Source organism: Amblyomma mixtum, chromosome 4 (genome assembly GCF_055824585.1).
Source record: "Amblyomma mixtum isolate Tamu chromosome 4, ASM5582458v1, whole genome shotgun sequence".
NCBI classification, from domain to species: domain Eukaryota; kingdom Metazoa; phylum Arthropoda; class Arachnida; order Ixodida; family Ixodidae; genus Amblyomma; species Amblyomma mixtum.
The window spans coordinates 40,469,753-40,481,977 of NC_143015.1; the positions used below are offsets into that span (position 1 = coordinate 40,469,753).

At 43.1% G+C, this 12,225-nt stretch overlaps 1 protein-coding gene across 1 annotated transcript; it reads right to left on the minus strand.

Annotated features, from left to right (window-relative positions):
• Positions 1–387: 387 nt before the first annotated feature.
• On the minus strand, positions 388–11,728 carry LOC149346303 (uncharacterized). The gene is made up of 5 exons (XM_089585373.1): positions 11,657–11,728; positions 7,112–7,290; positions 6,103–6,173; positions 2,833–2,919; positions 388–509 (listed from the first exon to the last, which is right to left on the minus strand). Exons 1-5 carry the CDS (start codon positions 11,726–11,728, stop codon positions 388–390), a joined length of 531 nt encoding a protein of 176 aa, XP_089441499.1.
• Positions 11,729–12,225: the final 497 nt, after the last annotated feature.

A 12,225-nucleotide genomic window follows, 5' to 3' on the forward strand; every position in this document is an offset into this window, starting at 1 on the left:
TCGAAGGTTTTGAAGTATTGTTCAGGTTTGAAGGTCTTTTTTGTTGAAACAAGGGCCTTATAATACTTCTTGAAACAATTTTCATTATTTATGCATGCTGCGCTTAGTATGGCTAGTCTCGATTTCGGATGACTCAATAATTACAGATTAATTTATTTATACATGTATAAACATCTTCGAGGCATTCAAGCCACTAACGTAACCCCTCTTCGCGTCTTACTCTCAGGAGCTAAACAAAATATACACTGACGTACCAAAACAGAGGACAAAAGTGGATGAAAGTTTTAGTCCCCTCTCCAGATATTTATTTCATAAGGTTAACAAGAAGTGCGTCACAATTTCCTGGGGATCATCTCGTGAGGCTGGTTTCCTCAGAGGCGATAGAACTCACGAACACTGTTTCTTTTGATAAAGAAGGTACTTCTTTGGCCCACAGTACTTTGTAAAAGCGTCCACGCATTCTTTTGGCACTGAGTCCTTGAATTCTCTCTTTACCCACAGTAGGCAATCTGCAAAAAGGAAAATACCTTGAATTACTGAGACTTGAGCTCTGTTTGTTTTTTCACACAACAAATGTAAAACAAAAGATGCAAGGGCGATGTTACTGTAAAAAATTGTTTTACGTCCTTCTAAAAATATTTGTGCAAGAGTTTGTAATACAGAGCGTATTCCTGTGAGGCAGCTGAAAGTCTGTTGGCCGCACGAAGCCAGCAACATAAAGCGGGGCATGGGTGCCGCGGAGTAGTGTGGCAAGTAACATTTCCTGGTCACCAGTACGGTATCAGGATGATGCTCAACACGTTCTGTTATGCAGAAAAGAAAAAAAAAAGCCTCAAAGGAGAAATTATTTTGTACATAAGTTTCCACAAAACATTACCTTAGAAAGGTGAACGTGGTGAATATCAAAATTCCAGTACACCCAACCAACTGAAGTCTTTGCGGCATATGAAGTTCACTGCACGCTGTCGCGGTAATTCACGAGGAGAGGGCTGTCGGGCGCGCTTGTGTTCTAGCTCTTAGTGAATCTGTCAAATAGTGCAACGTGCAAGGAGCACCGACATAAACAGGTTGTTCCTTCAATATTTAGGTCGGTGGCAGCCTCAGTCCAACGTTTCTGTGCCTGAAATTCATAGCTTGTTAAGAAGTTTATATGCGGGTGTATAATGTACAGTTAGGCTCATTGAAATGAAGCACGCTCTAACGAAGACAGCAAGAAGGAGGGTGCCAGAGTAACGACGAGCTGAAAGCGAGCGCTTGCTGTCGCGGAGACAAATATTCTCGTGCGAGCCGAAGTAATTCCGCCCATATGCTCTACTCCTGTGCCCAAGCATACAAGGGCTCTTAGTCATTGTAAGCTGCAAGAAAATTAGAATGGGCTATTTTGCGAATGAGACATCGAAGAAGGAAACAATTAAGAAGAGGCCATTATGTTACTCCTCTTGAAGCCGTATCTGAGGGCTGCCTCTGGATAGTTCGTCCATGTCTGCACGTGCGCAAACGTGCCCAGAAGACGATGAAGCGGACAACGCCGTTGCGCCCAACTTTACTATTGGCTGCGCCATCGGCGAAAATCTCCCAGTAGTCTTTGCGAAGTCAGGTGACCTCCGGCACACTTTTCTTCATGCAGCTCAGACAGCTAGAGCCTCACCCATGGCCTCACCTAATCTTTCTTCCTCCATGAAATGAGAACTCAGAGCCATAGAGGTCGACGGTGCCATCTCTTGGTGCTGCCGAGTATTTCGGGCGCCCGGGGATCCTGTGGCTGCCGAATTGCGCCGCCACTATGAGTCACTGGATATCATTCCTAGTACGCCTTCTTTTTGCCCGTGGCGGCGAGATTGGAGGGAGCGCGAGAGTGAACTTTATTTGTCCAACAGAATAGACCACGCCTAAGCCCTGGGGCATGGCCACAAGGTTCGGGTTGTCAGCATAGGTGCAGCATGGAAGCTCTCGACTCTGGCGGCATCCTCAGCCAGTCGGACTGTTTTGAGTTGGATTGAAGAAATTTCGGGGAGGCTGTTGAAAAATGAGGAATTTCGTTGTGTCCCCTTGCTCTCAGCCGCATATCCGCTCTAACGTCATCACGTGAATACACTGGGTGAAAGACGGATTCACAGCAGCTTAGCAATATGTACTGTTGCGTGCCCCCTATCCAGACTACAGTAGAAAATGCTGTGACCACACATTAGCGGAAGTTCTCTGTGTATGGCCCTGCTTATAATGCCCCAAGCAAATCGCTTTGTCCACCTCAGAACCGTATTGCTGCCACCTGCTGGCGCAGTAGATTCTCCAGAATGGCCGCGCCAAGCGTCGGCTGCGAACGCCTAAGGGCTCTAGTCCGTCTCCTGAGGGAATCTGTCCTGTGTGATAGGCTATGAATTTGCTGCCCGATGATTTTATAATACATTACATCAGCTTAAAAGCCCCTCTGCTCCTTCAAATTTAAATCGCCTAGAACCTCCCTCTATGCAGGGCTTCAAACTGGTTTCTTCTCTAAGTTGAGTTCTCTAGCCTTCTGCATGTTCTTTCTCTCTACATGGACTCTTTACCAGAGTCCGTTTTAGAGACTTTATGTTGTTATCTTTCCTTTTATGTACGACTTCCTTCTGAAACTGGCACGTCCTTCTAGGGTTTAATAGAAAGGCCCTTATCAAGGTAGAAAGTATCACTGCATTAGTCATTTTCATACATGATCTGAATGCTAGCTGCATCATGAATGTCACACTGACGCGACACTACTGCCAGCATAAGCCAACCGCAATAACATTCAAACAATGAGCTTTGGATGGTAGAGTCGCTGACCTTCCCTTGAATTCGTTTCATGTGACTTACGATCGTCGCCGGAAAGTGGGAATCGGCCTAGAAAGCAGGACTTTCCGTCGTAGTAATAACCTTGGGCTGTAGTAGTAATTGCACCATCTGAAAGGCAGAGAAATGTTCACTGCTATGGCTTGCGTGGCAAAGCTCGGGGCACTTCACCAAACAGAACACACAAAAGGTGCTTTGCGTGCAGATTTTCGTACTATTTGTTGATTTATAATTTCGTTATCTGAACTCAAGTTTCATGAGCTAGCAGGAGCTCAGAGCCTTGTAAGTGGATTCCAATAAATAAAGAAAACGTCGTTAATCTCACTGTGGGCGGTGAACTGTTTCAACACAAGAATTTTTGCCTGTGTCCTGCGCAGTTGGCCTCATAACCGATCGTCATGCGTAACCCAAAAAAGGACGAGTAGTCAATTTCACTTCAGAGTGTAGAGATGACTAGCCTGGCATAACTCCTATTTGAAGAAGCTGCGCATGTAATCAACTCGGTTTCCGAATTATTTTATGCGCACTGATTCCAGCACTCGAAATGCCACTTTCGAAACAAACCATGAGACTGTTATAATAAATCTGCCCGCCACCCCCCTCCAAAAAAAAAGAACACTGTTTTTGCAGCTCTTCATCACTGAGCAGCGAAGAAAGCAAAACAAATTTGGGTGCGAATGAAATGAAGGACCATACTGAAAGAAGAGTAGGGCATGCTCAAAGAAAACGGGGTAAAGAAGATGCCGCGATAAAGAAAGTACCAAACGTAGAATTGTGTACACAACAGGGTGGCACTAGAAGATTACTGAATAAAAAAGAATTACAATACGGAAGAAGTAAAAGGAGACGTCAAGGAATTCAAAATTTGCAGCCTGATCAGCTGACTGTCCGTTGCTTGTATGTCACCTAATAAGATAATCATTATTAAAGTCGGTGGGATCTTAGATTTCAATGAACCAGATCATTACGCTGGCTTCCGTACAGAATATTCGACAGTAGACTGTATTGTAATTATGAATAAGCTAATAAAGAAATGCGCAGTATATAACAAACCCCTACATATAGCCTTCATAGATTACCAGCAAGCATCTTACCCAGTCGAACGGTCAGCAGTCGTGAAGGCATTGCAGAATAACTGTTGAAAATGGCCTTATGCAAAAGTACTGAAAGAAATTTATAACGGCTGCACAGCTGGTAAAGTTCTCCGTAAAGACAGCAATATAATTTCAATAACTAAAGGTGTTTGGAGCGAGACACGTTCTCGGCAATTTTTTTCACAGCCGCTTTACAGGAGTTATTCACAGGCCTCGATTCGATAGTGTTTTGCATAAAAGCGAACGTATTGTTTGTTTGTTTAGGGGGTATAACGTCCCATACCGACTAAGGCTATGAGGAACGCCGTAGTGCGCGGCTCCGGAAATTTCTACCACCTGGGGTTTTTTGAAGTGCACTCACATCGCATGGTACACGAGCCTGAATTTCGCCTGTATTGAAATTCGATCACCGCGGCCGGGACTGAACCCGCGTCTTTCGGATCAGTAGTCGAGCACCAGCACCACTGAGCCACCGCGGCGGCAAAAAGAGGAAATGGAGGATACGTTAGTAGTATGCAATTAGCTGATGACATTGCCTTGCTAAGTCACAGAGGAGACGACTGCAAAGCGTGACAATTGCGGCACAGCAAACTTGTGGGCCCCAAAATTAATATGCAATAAGCGAAAGTAACGTTGAAGCGCCTAAAAAGGGGACAGCTGCTTACATTTGGTTGCGAGGTGGAGGAAATGGTGAGAGAGTACGTGTACAGTGAGTCTGAAAATCAATCTGCTCTTAACCACAGTAAATTTGACTCGTTGGATATCGGGGCAGCACTTTAGAAATGGCAGCCAGTTTCTGCGGATCAGCGAACTAGAAGAATCAGAATGGCGTGGGGGACCTATGGTAGATCAAGAATGGCAGTGTTTCAATATCCCTCAAGAGAAAAGTATATAGCAGCTGTATCTTGGCGGTACTAACCATAAAGGTTCAAACGTGAGGCTAACGAAAAGGGTTCAATTTAAATCGAGGAAAACGCAGTGCGCTATGGAAAGGAAAATGAGAGGTGTAAAGTTAAGAGGCAGGAAGAGGGAATAGTTGGTCAGAGGAAAATGCAGGTTAAGGACATACTAGTAGAAATCCAGACGGAGATATGGACTTGGGCAGCTCATGTAATGGGAAGTAAGATAACCGATGTTCCTTAAGACTAACAGAGTGGATTCCAAGAGAATACAAGCGTATCAGCAGGCAGCCCAAAGTTAGAAGGGCGGATGAGAAAAAGTAGTTTTGGGGGGCAGAATGGGCGCAACTTTAACTCAATAGGGTTAACTAGAGAGATATGGGGGAGGCCTTTGCCCTGCAGCGGCCATAGTCAGACTCATGATGATGACGATAATGATGATGAATACATTCAGGCATAAACAATGAATTTATGAGGAGGAAAGAGCGAAATTATAGAGAAAAGTGTTAGCAGACAATCCCACAGTAAAGACGGACACAATTGTTTTTTTTTTTTTTTGCTGATTCGGGCATGATGGTTAAGCGTCTGTAAAAATAGGCAGTAGAAGTTCTGTGATATTCGTGGAAGATATCGCTTGCTGAACGATGCCGCTCAATGAAGGTCTCGATTTTTGCTGGTGAATGTAGAAAGGCCGAAAAAATTATCAGGGACAAGAGGACTGTCGCAATTTCAGTTACTAATATGTATCGTAAGGTTTAACCAGAACATAAAGCAAAACACATCACAGGAGCATTACACTAAGTAGAGAGTTATTCACCGAAAAAATATTTTATTCCCCTATCATCTCTTCTTTCAGCTAAAATGGGGCGTGTTTCGAACATGCGCTGCCACAGAAACTAGACTTCAAACAGTTTAAATACTTTAAAAATTAATTTAAAACATCACTTAAAATAGCTCTTAGCAATACAAACCTGAAAAACGGAGTTGCTGTCCGAAAGCCTACGTATTTCACATGAACTGACGGACCTAATCACTAGTGGATTTTTGAACTATAAGAAAGATGTCATACCGTTTACACAGCGCAAAGCGGATCGAGCTATTGTCAAGCACTCTCAAGCTTTCGACCACTGGTGTACAATAACGAATGAAAAGAAGAGCATCATTGATGTCTATTATATGCCCCAGAATGTATCCCGCAAAATGCAAAACCCTCCAGGGAAAGCAAATTTCTGCATCAAAATGTGTTGCAAATGTCTTAATAAGAATCAGAATCACTGCGGGCCCGACAAATAAAGACTCACCTTTGCAAGGCGCGAACCCAAACTTCAAAGATTCTGTTGCAGTAAGGTTATGACAGAAAGCCACGCCATTCCTAAAAAAAGAATAAACATAGGCGTGCAGTGAAACTACTTTCAAACCTTTCCAACCAACAAGTTGGAATAATCAACCGGTGTGAACTCTTGAAGAAACCTGCCAACCAGAAATAGGTGCGCAAATATTTTGCAAAATTGTTTGGCATCGTCCTCTTTCGCGATGTGCAGGAAAAGTAGGTCACTACATAACTGCACTTCATTTATTACAAACATGTTTCGACGTTCTCTTCTACATCACCTTTTAAATAGCTGCTTTTCAAAGATAGTTTTTTTTTTCATCGCGATGTTTGGGCAAGTGTTGCCAACTTTAAAAATGCAGTAGCTGCGACTTGACGTAGATTAAAAACGCTTTTGAGCTTCATGTATAAACGTGTAAAGGTTTATGACAGCATGAACATTTTTACACTTATAACGGTTCATCGCCTGCACGAAATATAAAAAACCAAGGGTCTCCGCGTCAGAGAACTGCGCTTGAAATTATGAAGTAGTGAACGGGATTCCTTGAGTAGCAATCCAGAAAAGTGTCTATTCAACAAGGTTCATTTGAAGTATTTCGCAACGCAGCTCACCGTATGCTGTCTGAGGAAAAGCAAAGATTAAATCAAGTTGATGTCACCATTTGGACTGCGGCGGCCTGCTTGAACGCACCTGGGGTGGCCTCTAAAACATCCGGTAACAGTGTTCCTCGTCAAGAATAAAAATTTAATATTTGAGTATAAATGCTACGAGTGTGACTTAGTTGTAAATTTTCTCTTTGATATCATCCTTGTTATCTTGGTAGGCTACTTATCTTGATGTCGTCATCTGTCTTTTCTTACGAATGTAACATTCGTCTGCAATAGGGTTTTTAGGTTCGTTTCATAGCAATGCGTTTGGGTAACTGCGAATTCACTATCACATAGAAGTAGTAGTATATATCAGTCACCATCCAACGTACCCTGGCTGCCCGCCTTGGCCCTTATAGTGAAAAACGAAAATGGTGAATCGATCTCCCGGTTCAAAAGCCACTCTAGTACAGGTCAAGCATTTCTCTCTGGGATCGTCAATTGAACTGTAGAGTGCAACATTGCTGTCCAGAACCCCGACCGCGTGCACCAGAAGGGCAGTATTCTCCTCCTAGAAAAGCAAATGATAAAAGTGCGGAGTTTCTTTGCATTTTCCCGACAAAAACATTTCCCAGAAATCTGGCAGTGGGTTAGATAGAAAGATTGGGCTTCAGCAAACACCAGACTTCCTAATCATACACGTAAAAAACTAAGCAAATCTGGATTTGTACCGCCATCCCATAGATGGCCATAAACTGTTTAATGTTTAAAAAAATGTGCCAGCTTCAGTGTTAAAGAAGTCTTTGAGGTGACGGAGTATCAATTATTTCGTAAGTATCGTTGAAATTTTATCGTGAAATGAGGTCGTCTTTAAAGTAAAATGCTCGCACACAAGTTAAAATTCTCATCCTTGCATTGACTGTAACACATTCGTGGAGAATGTTTTTGCTCATTTTAAGCGTTCGAACGTTCGGTCAAAACAGAAAACATTTATAAAGTTTTTAGAAGTTCCTGAGTTCCTGGAACAAAGTTCCAAGTTCCTAGAACAAAGCTTTTGTCAGCGAAGCGCCATTCGGGAACTAGCTAATTTGGACTAGTAGTCTTTGTAGCAACACTCCGTGAAGTTCAACTTCGAAACTGTCAGAATATTAGAAACTCGGTGCGATTGTTGGCTATTCCTTGCATTTTCGCCTTAGCTGCGGGTTCACATCTCAAGTACGCGCATACTCAACACCGTGGTTTGGCAAAACACTGTGCTTCAGTTCCTGTGTGTAGCTACTCAGTTGGACGTGCTTAACACGATCCTCCCTGCAGTTCTGGCTTTGCACTGTTCTGGTTTCGGGAAGGACCTGTATAGTGATCCGCTGCTCTGGAGTTGATAAAAATGCTTCAAGGTTGACTCTTCTAATCAGTGTTGAAACTCTGAGCGCCGTTGAGAGTCCGCAGTTGTAATGTTTGGTGGGCGTAATAAAATGATCATCTCAAACTTGAAGCAAACAGAAATAAATATCCTGGGCAATATTTGCTTGCGCACACGTTGCACCGTTGAATATCTTACATATTACCACTGGAAAATTGAAGGATCCTGTTTCACAAGAGCTTTCTTTTAAGTGTTGGCGCTCTAAGCACTACATGGAAACATATTCTTTACAACATGCTTTACACTCGTTGCACGTCACAATGTTTGTGTCCACATCTGCTAGCTTGTGTATTTAGGACACGTTGCTGGCAAGTATGGTCAAAAGGCTTAGCAATAAAGTTTGAAATAGCAGATGCTGGTAGCATGTGAGAAGCACCCCGCATGTACTATAACTGCTCCTCATAGGTCTTACGTGTTAATTTAATAACTGAATTATTACTATAAAACAAATGAATAATGCTCATTTCTCACTGCTCATTTCTGCTGTCCTCATCGAAATTTAAATCATTTCTGGTTTGTAGCCTCAATAAAAATAAAACACATATTCAGAGTGGCAACTTAGCTTGGCTGGTTTGTTAGGAATAGGCAAAGTAGTACAAATACACGGACGACAGTAAATGCGCATGATGTCAGTCTTTTCTGCCGTCCGTGTTTATTGTGCTGCTTTGGCTATTACCGACAGCTATGCATCACAGGCTCCCGCAGAAATGCAGACTCTGAACAAGTTTATTGGCACAAACCTTAGGACCCTACTTCGATATAAATGTTTCGGCTTTTGTACTGGTTCCAAAACGAGGATGTTTTAGCTTTTGTTGTGGACGTTTGTGCTTAGACATGAGCGGTCATGAGAGTAATGAGCGGTCAGTGGAATGGAATGGTCAAGAACGGTACCCAGATAGCAAACAGTGCATACTAAAGGCCTGTGGTAATGTAAGTTATAATATTAAAGCTAAAGTAACAGAATGACGGGAATAATATAAAAGCAGCCACCGAACAAAGTCAGCGATTAAGATGAAGCGGCCGCCCAAATGTTTGCTGGTTCATGGCGCATGTGTATGTCTCCCGGAATTTTGATGTGCAGATGAGATGCAGTGTAGGAAGGAATAAAAATGCATGTATGCATTCCGGAATAGTATCTGTGTGCCGAAAGGATTTGTTAGCTTAGCGGGTTTGATTTCCATGCATTAAAGAAAATAATGAAGGCAAAACCATAGTGCTATTGTGCAGTGGCCAGCGAAGCTGATCAGCTAGCGCCACGATGGGTTCGAAACTCATTCGCGGCAATATTTATTTTATTTCTCCACGTATCAGAGTGGCTTCAGGCAAATATCAACTTTCGAAGGATTGATAGAAAAGAAGCGCTTTCAGAAAAAACGCTCACGCGTCAACGTATAAACGCCATTTTTTAGGAGCATACCCTGGGATTTTAACTTTCGTCTCTCGTTTTGCACTGCCGACTTGTGACACACTGCGCGTAGGCAGGGTTAGGAAGAAAATACAGGTTATGAAAATTAGACGTTTGAGAGAAATGAACAGCACTAAAGAATATTTTCAATTCCCCATGCTTCTGCGAGGGCATGTATTTTGCTAACAGAGGCCGCTGAACGCTCCTGCGCATTAATCCTGCCGTTAAATGCTATTTCTTGCACCAAGAAACTAAGTGTCCCTTCGACGTGGCTCAGTTTCCGTTTTATACATACCTTGTCTCTCTATGCTCTACTTCTTGCGCAATTCGCTTAAGGTAAAATAATTCCTAGTGGACCTTTGAAACCCATGCTGCCTTCATTTCTCCCTCCAAGCATTTGTGATTAGAATTTGTTATTTTACAGGCAGCACCATACAATTTGAATGAATTCCTATAGGGTCTTCGAGCCGGCGCTTCTTTGTTGGCGCAGCACATTTATTCTGTATTTGCTGGAAGAGCGAAACCAATAATTGGATCGCAAAGCCATCAGTTAAATTCATTGCAGCGCGCCGCTTTCTTCTGAATAGGTTGCTCTAAGTTACAGCAGCTGTTGCTGCTGCTGCATATCCCGCCAAGTTATTGTGGCCTTCCCTGCTACACTGCGCCGAGCATCTGCGAATTATAAATAACGGTGTAAAACTTGCACGCGAAAGTATTCACTAACATTCGGAGGCGATTTACTATTTTTTACTGACAATTAAACTAGCCTGATCGGTTTCTCTCGAAATTTTGAAATTGCAAGCCGAAGTAAAGGAAAAGAACCGATGGTTGAAAGAAAGAAAACGCTGCTCTCACAGATAGCAGCTAGACTTTTTTTATGTACATCTTTGCGTTGTTGGCTTCCGTGGTGCTTCCACTGTAAATACCGGTCAGATATGAGTTGCCAAGTGATCCTGCTGCTTCAAACAAGAACATAAGGGACGAGGTGCAAAAGCAAGCATTCTGGTTAAAAGCATTAGAACACCATGCATTACCTCAATGAAGATATGGACACAGGAAACGTTTGAAACTTTTGGCCGCCCATACTTGGGGCCGCAGGAGCTTTGCATATTGGCCAATGATTCGTCGCCGAAAGCAGGGGACAGAGAAATGGTGGGTTTATTTATTTTATTTATTTTTATTTAAAACATACTGCAGTCATTGAAGACAAAGCAGGAGGGCAATACAGGTCATAGGTAAACGCAGTTCAGCGCCACCATTAGCAAGCAATCACAAAAAGCAACACAAGCAATCTTAAGCAATCGAAGGGTATAAAACGCGCAGCATGCAGTGCAAACACAGAAAAGGAAGGAAAAGAAATGAATCAGCAAAAGCGAAGAGTAACATCAACCCAGAGCTTTTCGTACACGTTCTTCGAAAACCTTTACATCATGCGCGGAAAAAAACTTCAATTGGGAGTGCATTCCATTGGGAGACAGTGCGTGGAAAAAATGAGTTCTTAAACCTGTTAGTACGCGCAAAGATTGGTTCCAGGTTGTAAAGATGGGAGTGCCGAGTTTGACGACCCTCTCGTGGATGAATGAACAATCGCGCGTTGATACCAAGTTGGTGATTGCAGAGCCGATACAGAAACTGCTGAGGTGAAAAACCGGAGCTCCACTGGAGATGTCGTAAGCTGAATATGTACACAAGGGGTGCTATGGGATAAGGGCTGCAGCTATGGCCACTGGAATACCCTTATCACGTAAAAGTCTATCGCCAAGCTGTGAACGTGCTCATTGGAAGTATTTAGCGGCGCCGTTTTTATTGATGTTCACGTGATCGACAGTTGCGTACCCAAAGAAAGAGAAGGGAAAGATAGCTGCAGCGCAAGCAAGTGACTAATAATGACCTACATCCATTTGAAGTGTTTGGCTTGTTTTTTTTTTTATAGATATTGGGATCCGTCGCAGTTTCAGCCGGCATGCACCTGCGTCCCTCGTAATAACACACTGCGCGCTTGAAGCAATAGTACACCAAGACTTTGATATGTAACACCAAAGAATAACAGCTTTCAGAAATTGTTCAAACCTCTTCAGCGTGTATTCTTGCATTGGTGGAGTCTATACTCACCGATATCTCGTCTCCGATGGCAGTCGAGGCAACAAAGGCGAGGACCAGTGCTGAGGTAAATTGGGGAGCCATTTCGTGAAACCAGAGGCTATGGCTGCTCTTCGCTCTGTATTGACCGTAGTTTACATAGGTACATAAATACTTCCAATCAGTGAGGACACACAACAGCTTAATCATTCGTGCCTCTTTATGGTGGTATGTTGCGGGGATTGACCGCAGCGCCTAAGCCAACAGTGATTCCACGAAGGGAACAAGATAAAACTCCAGAGCTATTCGATTTTGCCTAGCTAAATCTTCTTTCAACGTCTTTTCAAGCCGCGCACGGCACGTCAAGTCGTTGTACAGTGCAAAGGCCTCACATCCTGCACTTGCATTCTGCAAAGCCTGCACTTGATAGAAAGTAGCTGCGCAAGCGCAATGTATTACTGGCAGACTAAGAACAAAACTGTGTGAAGTAAGCATGGAAGTAAGAAATCTAAAGCTGTCAAAATAGGAAATGGTACGTTAAAATTCAAGTTTCTTTTTCTTTATTGTTCGTTTGGAAATACAGCTTATTGCCTGCCAGGCAG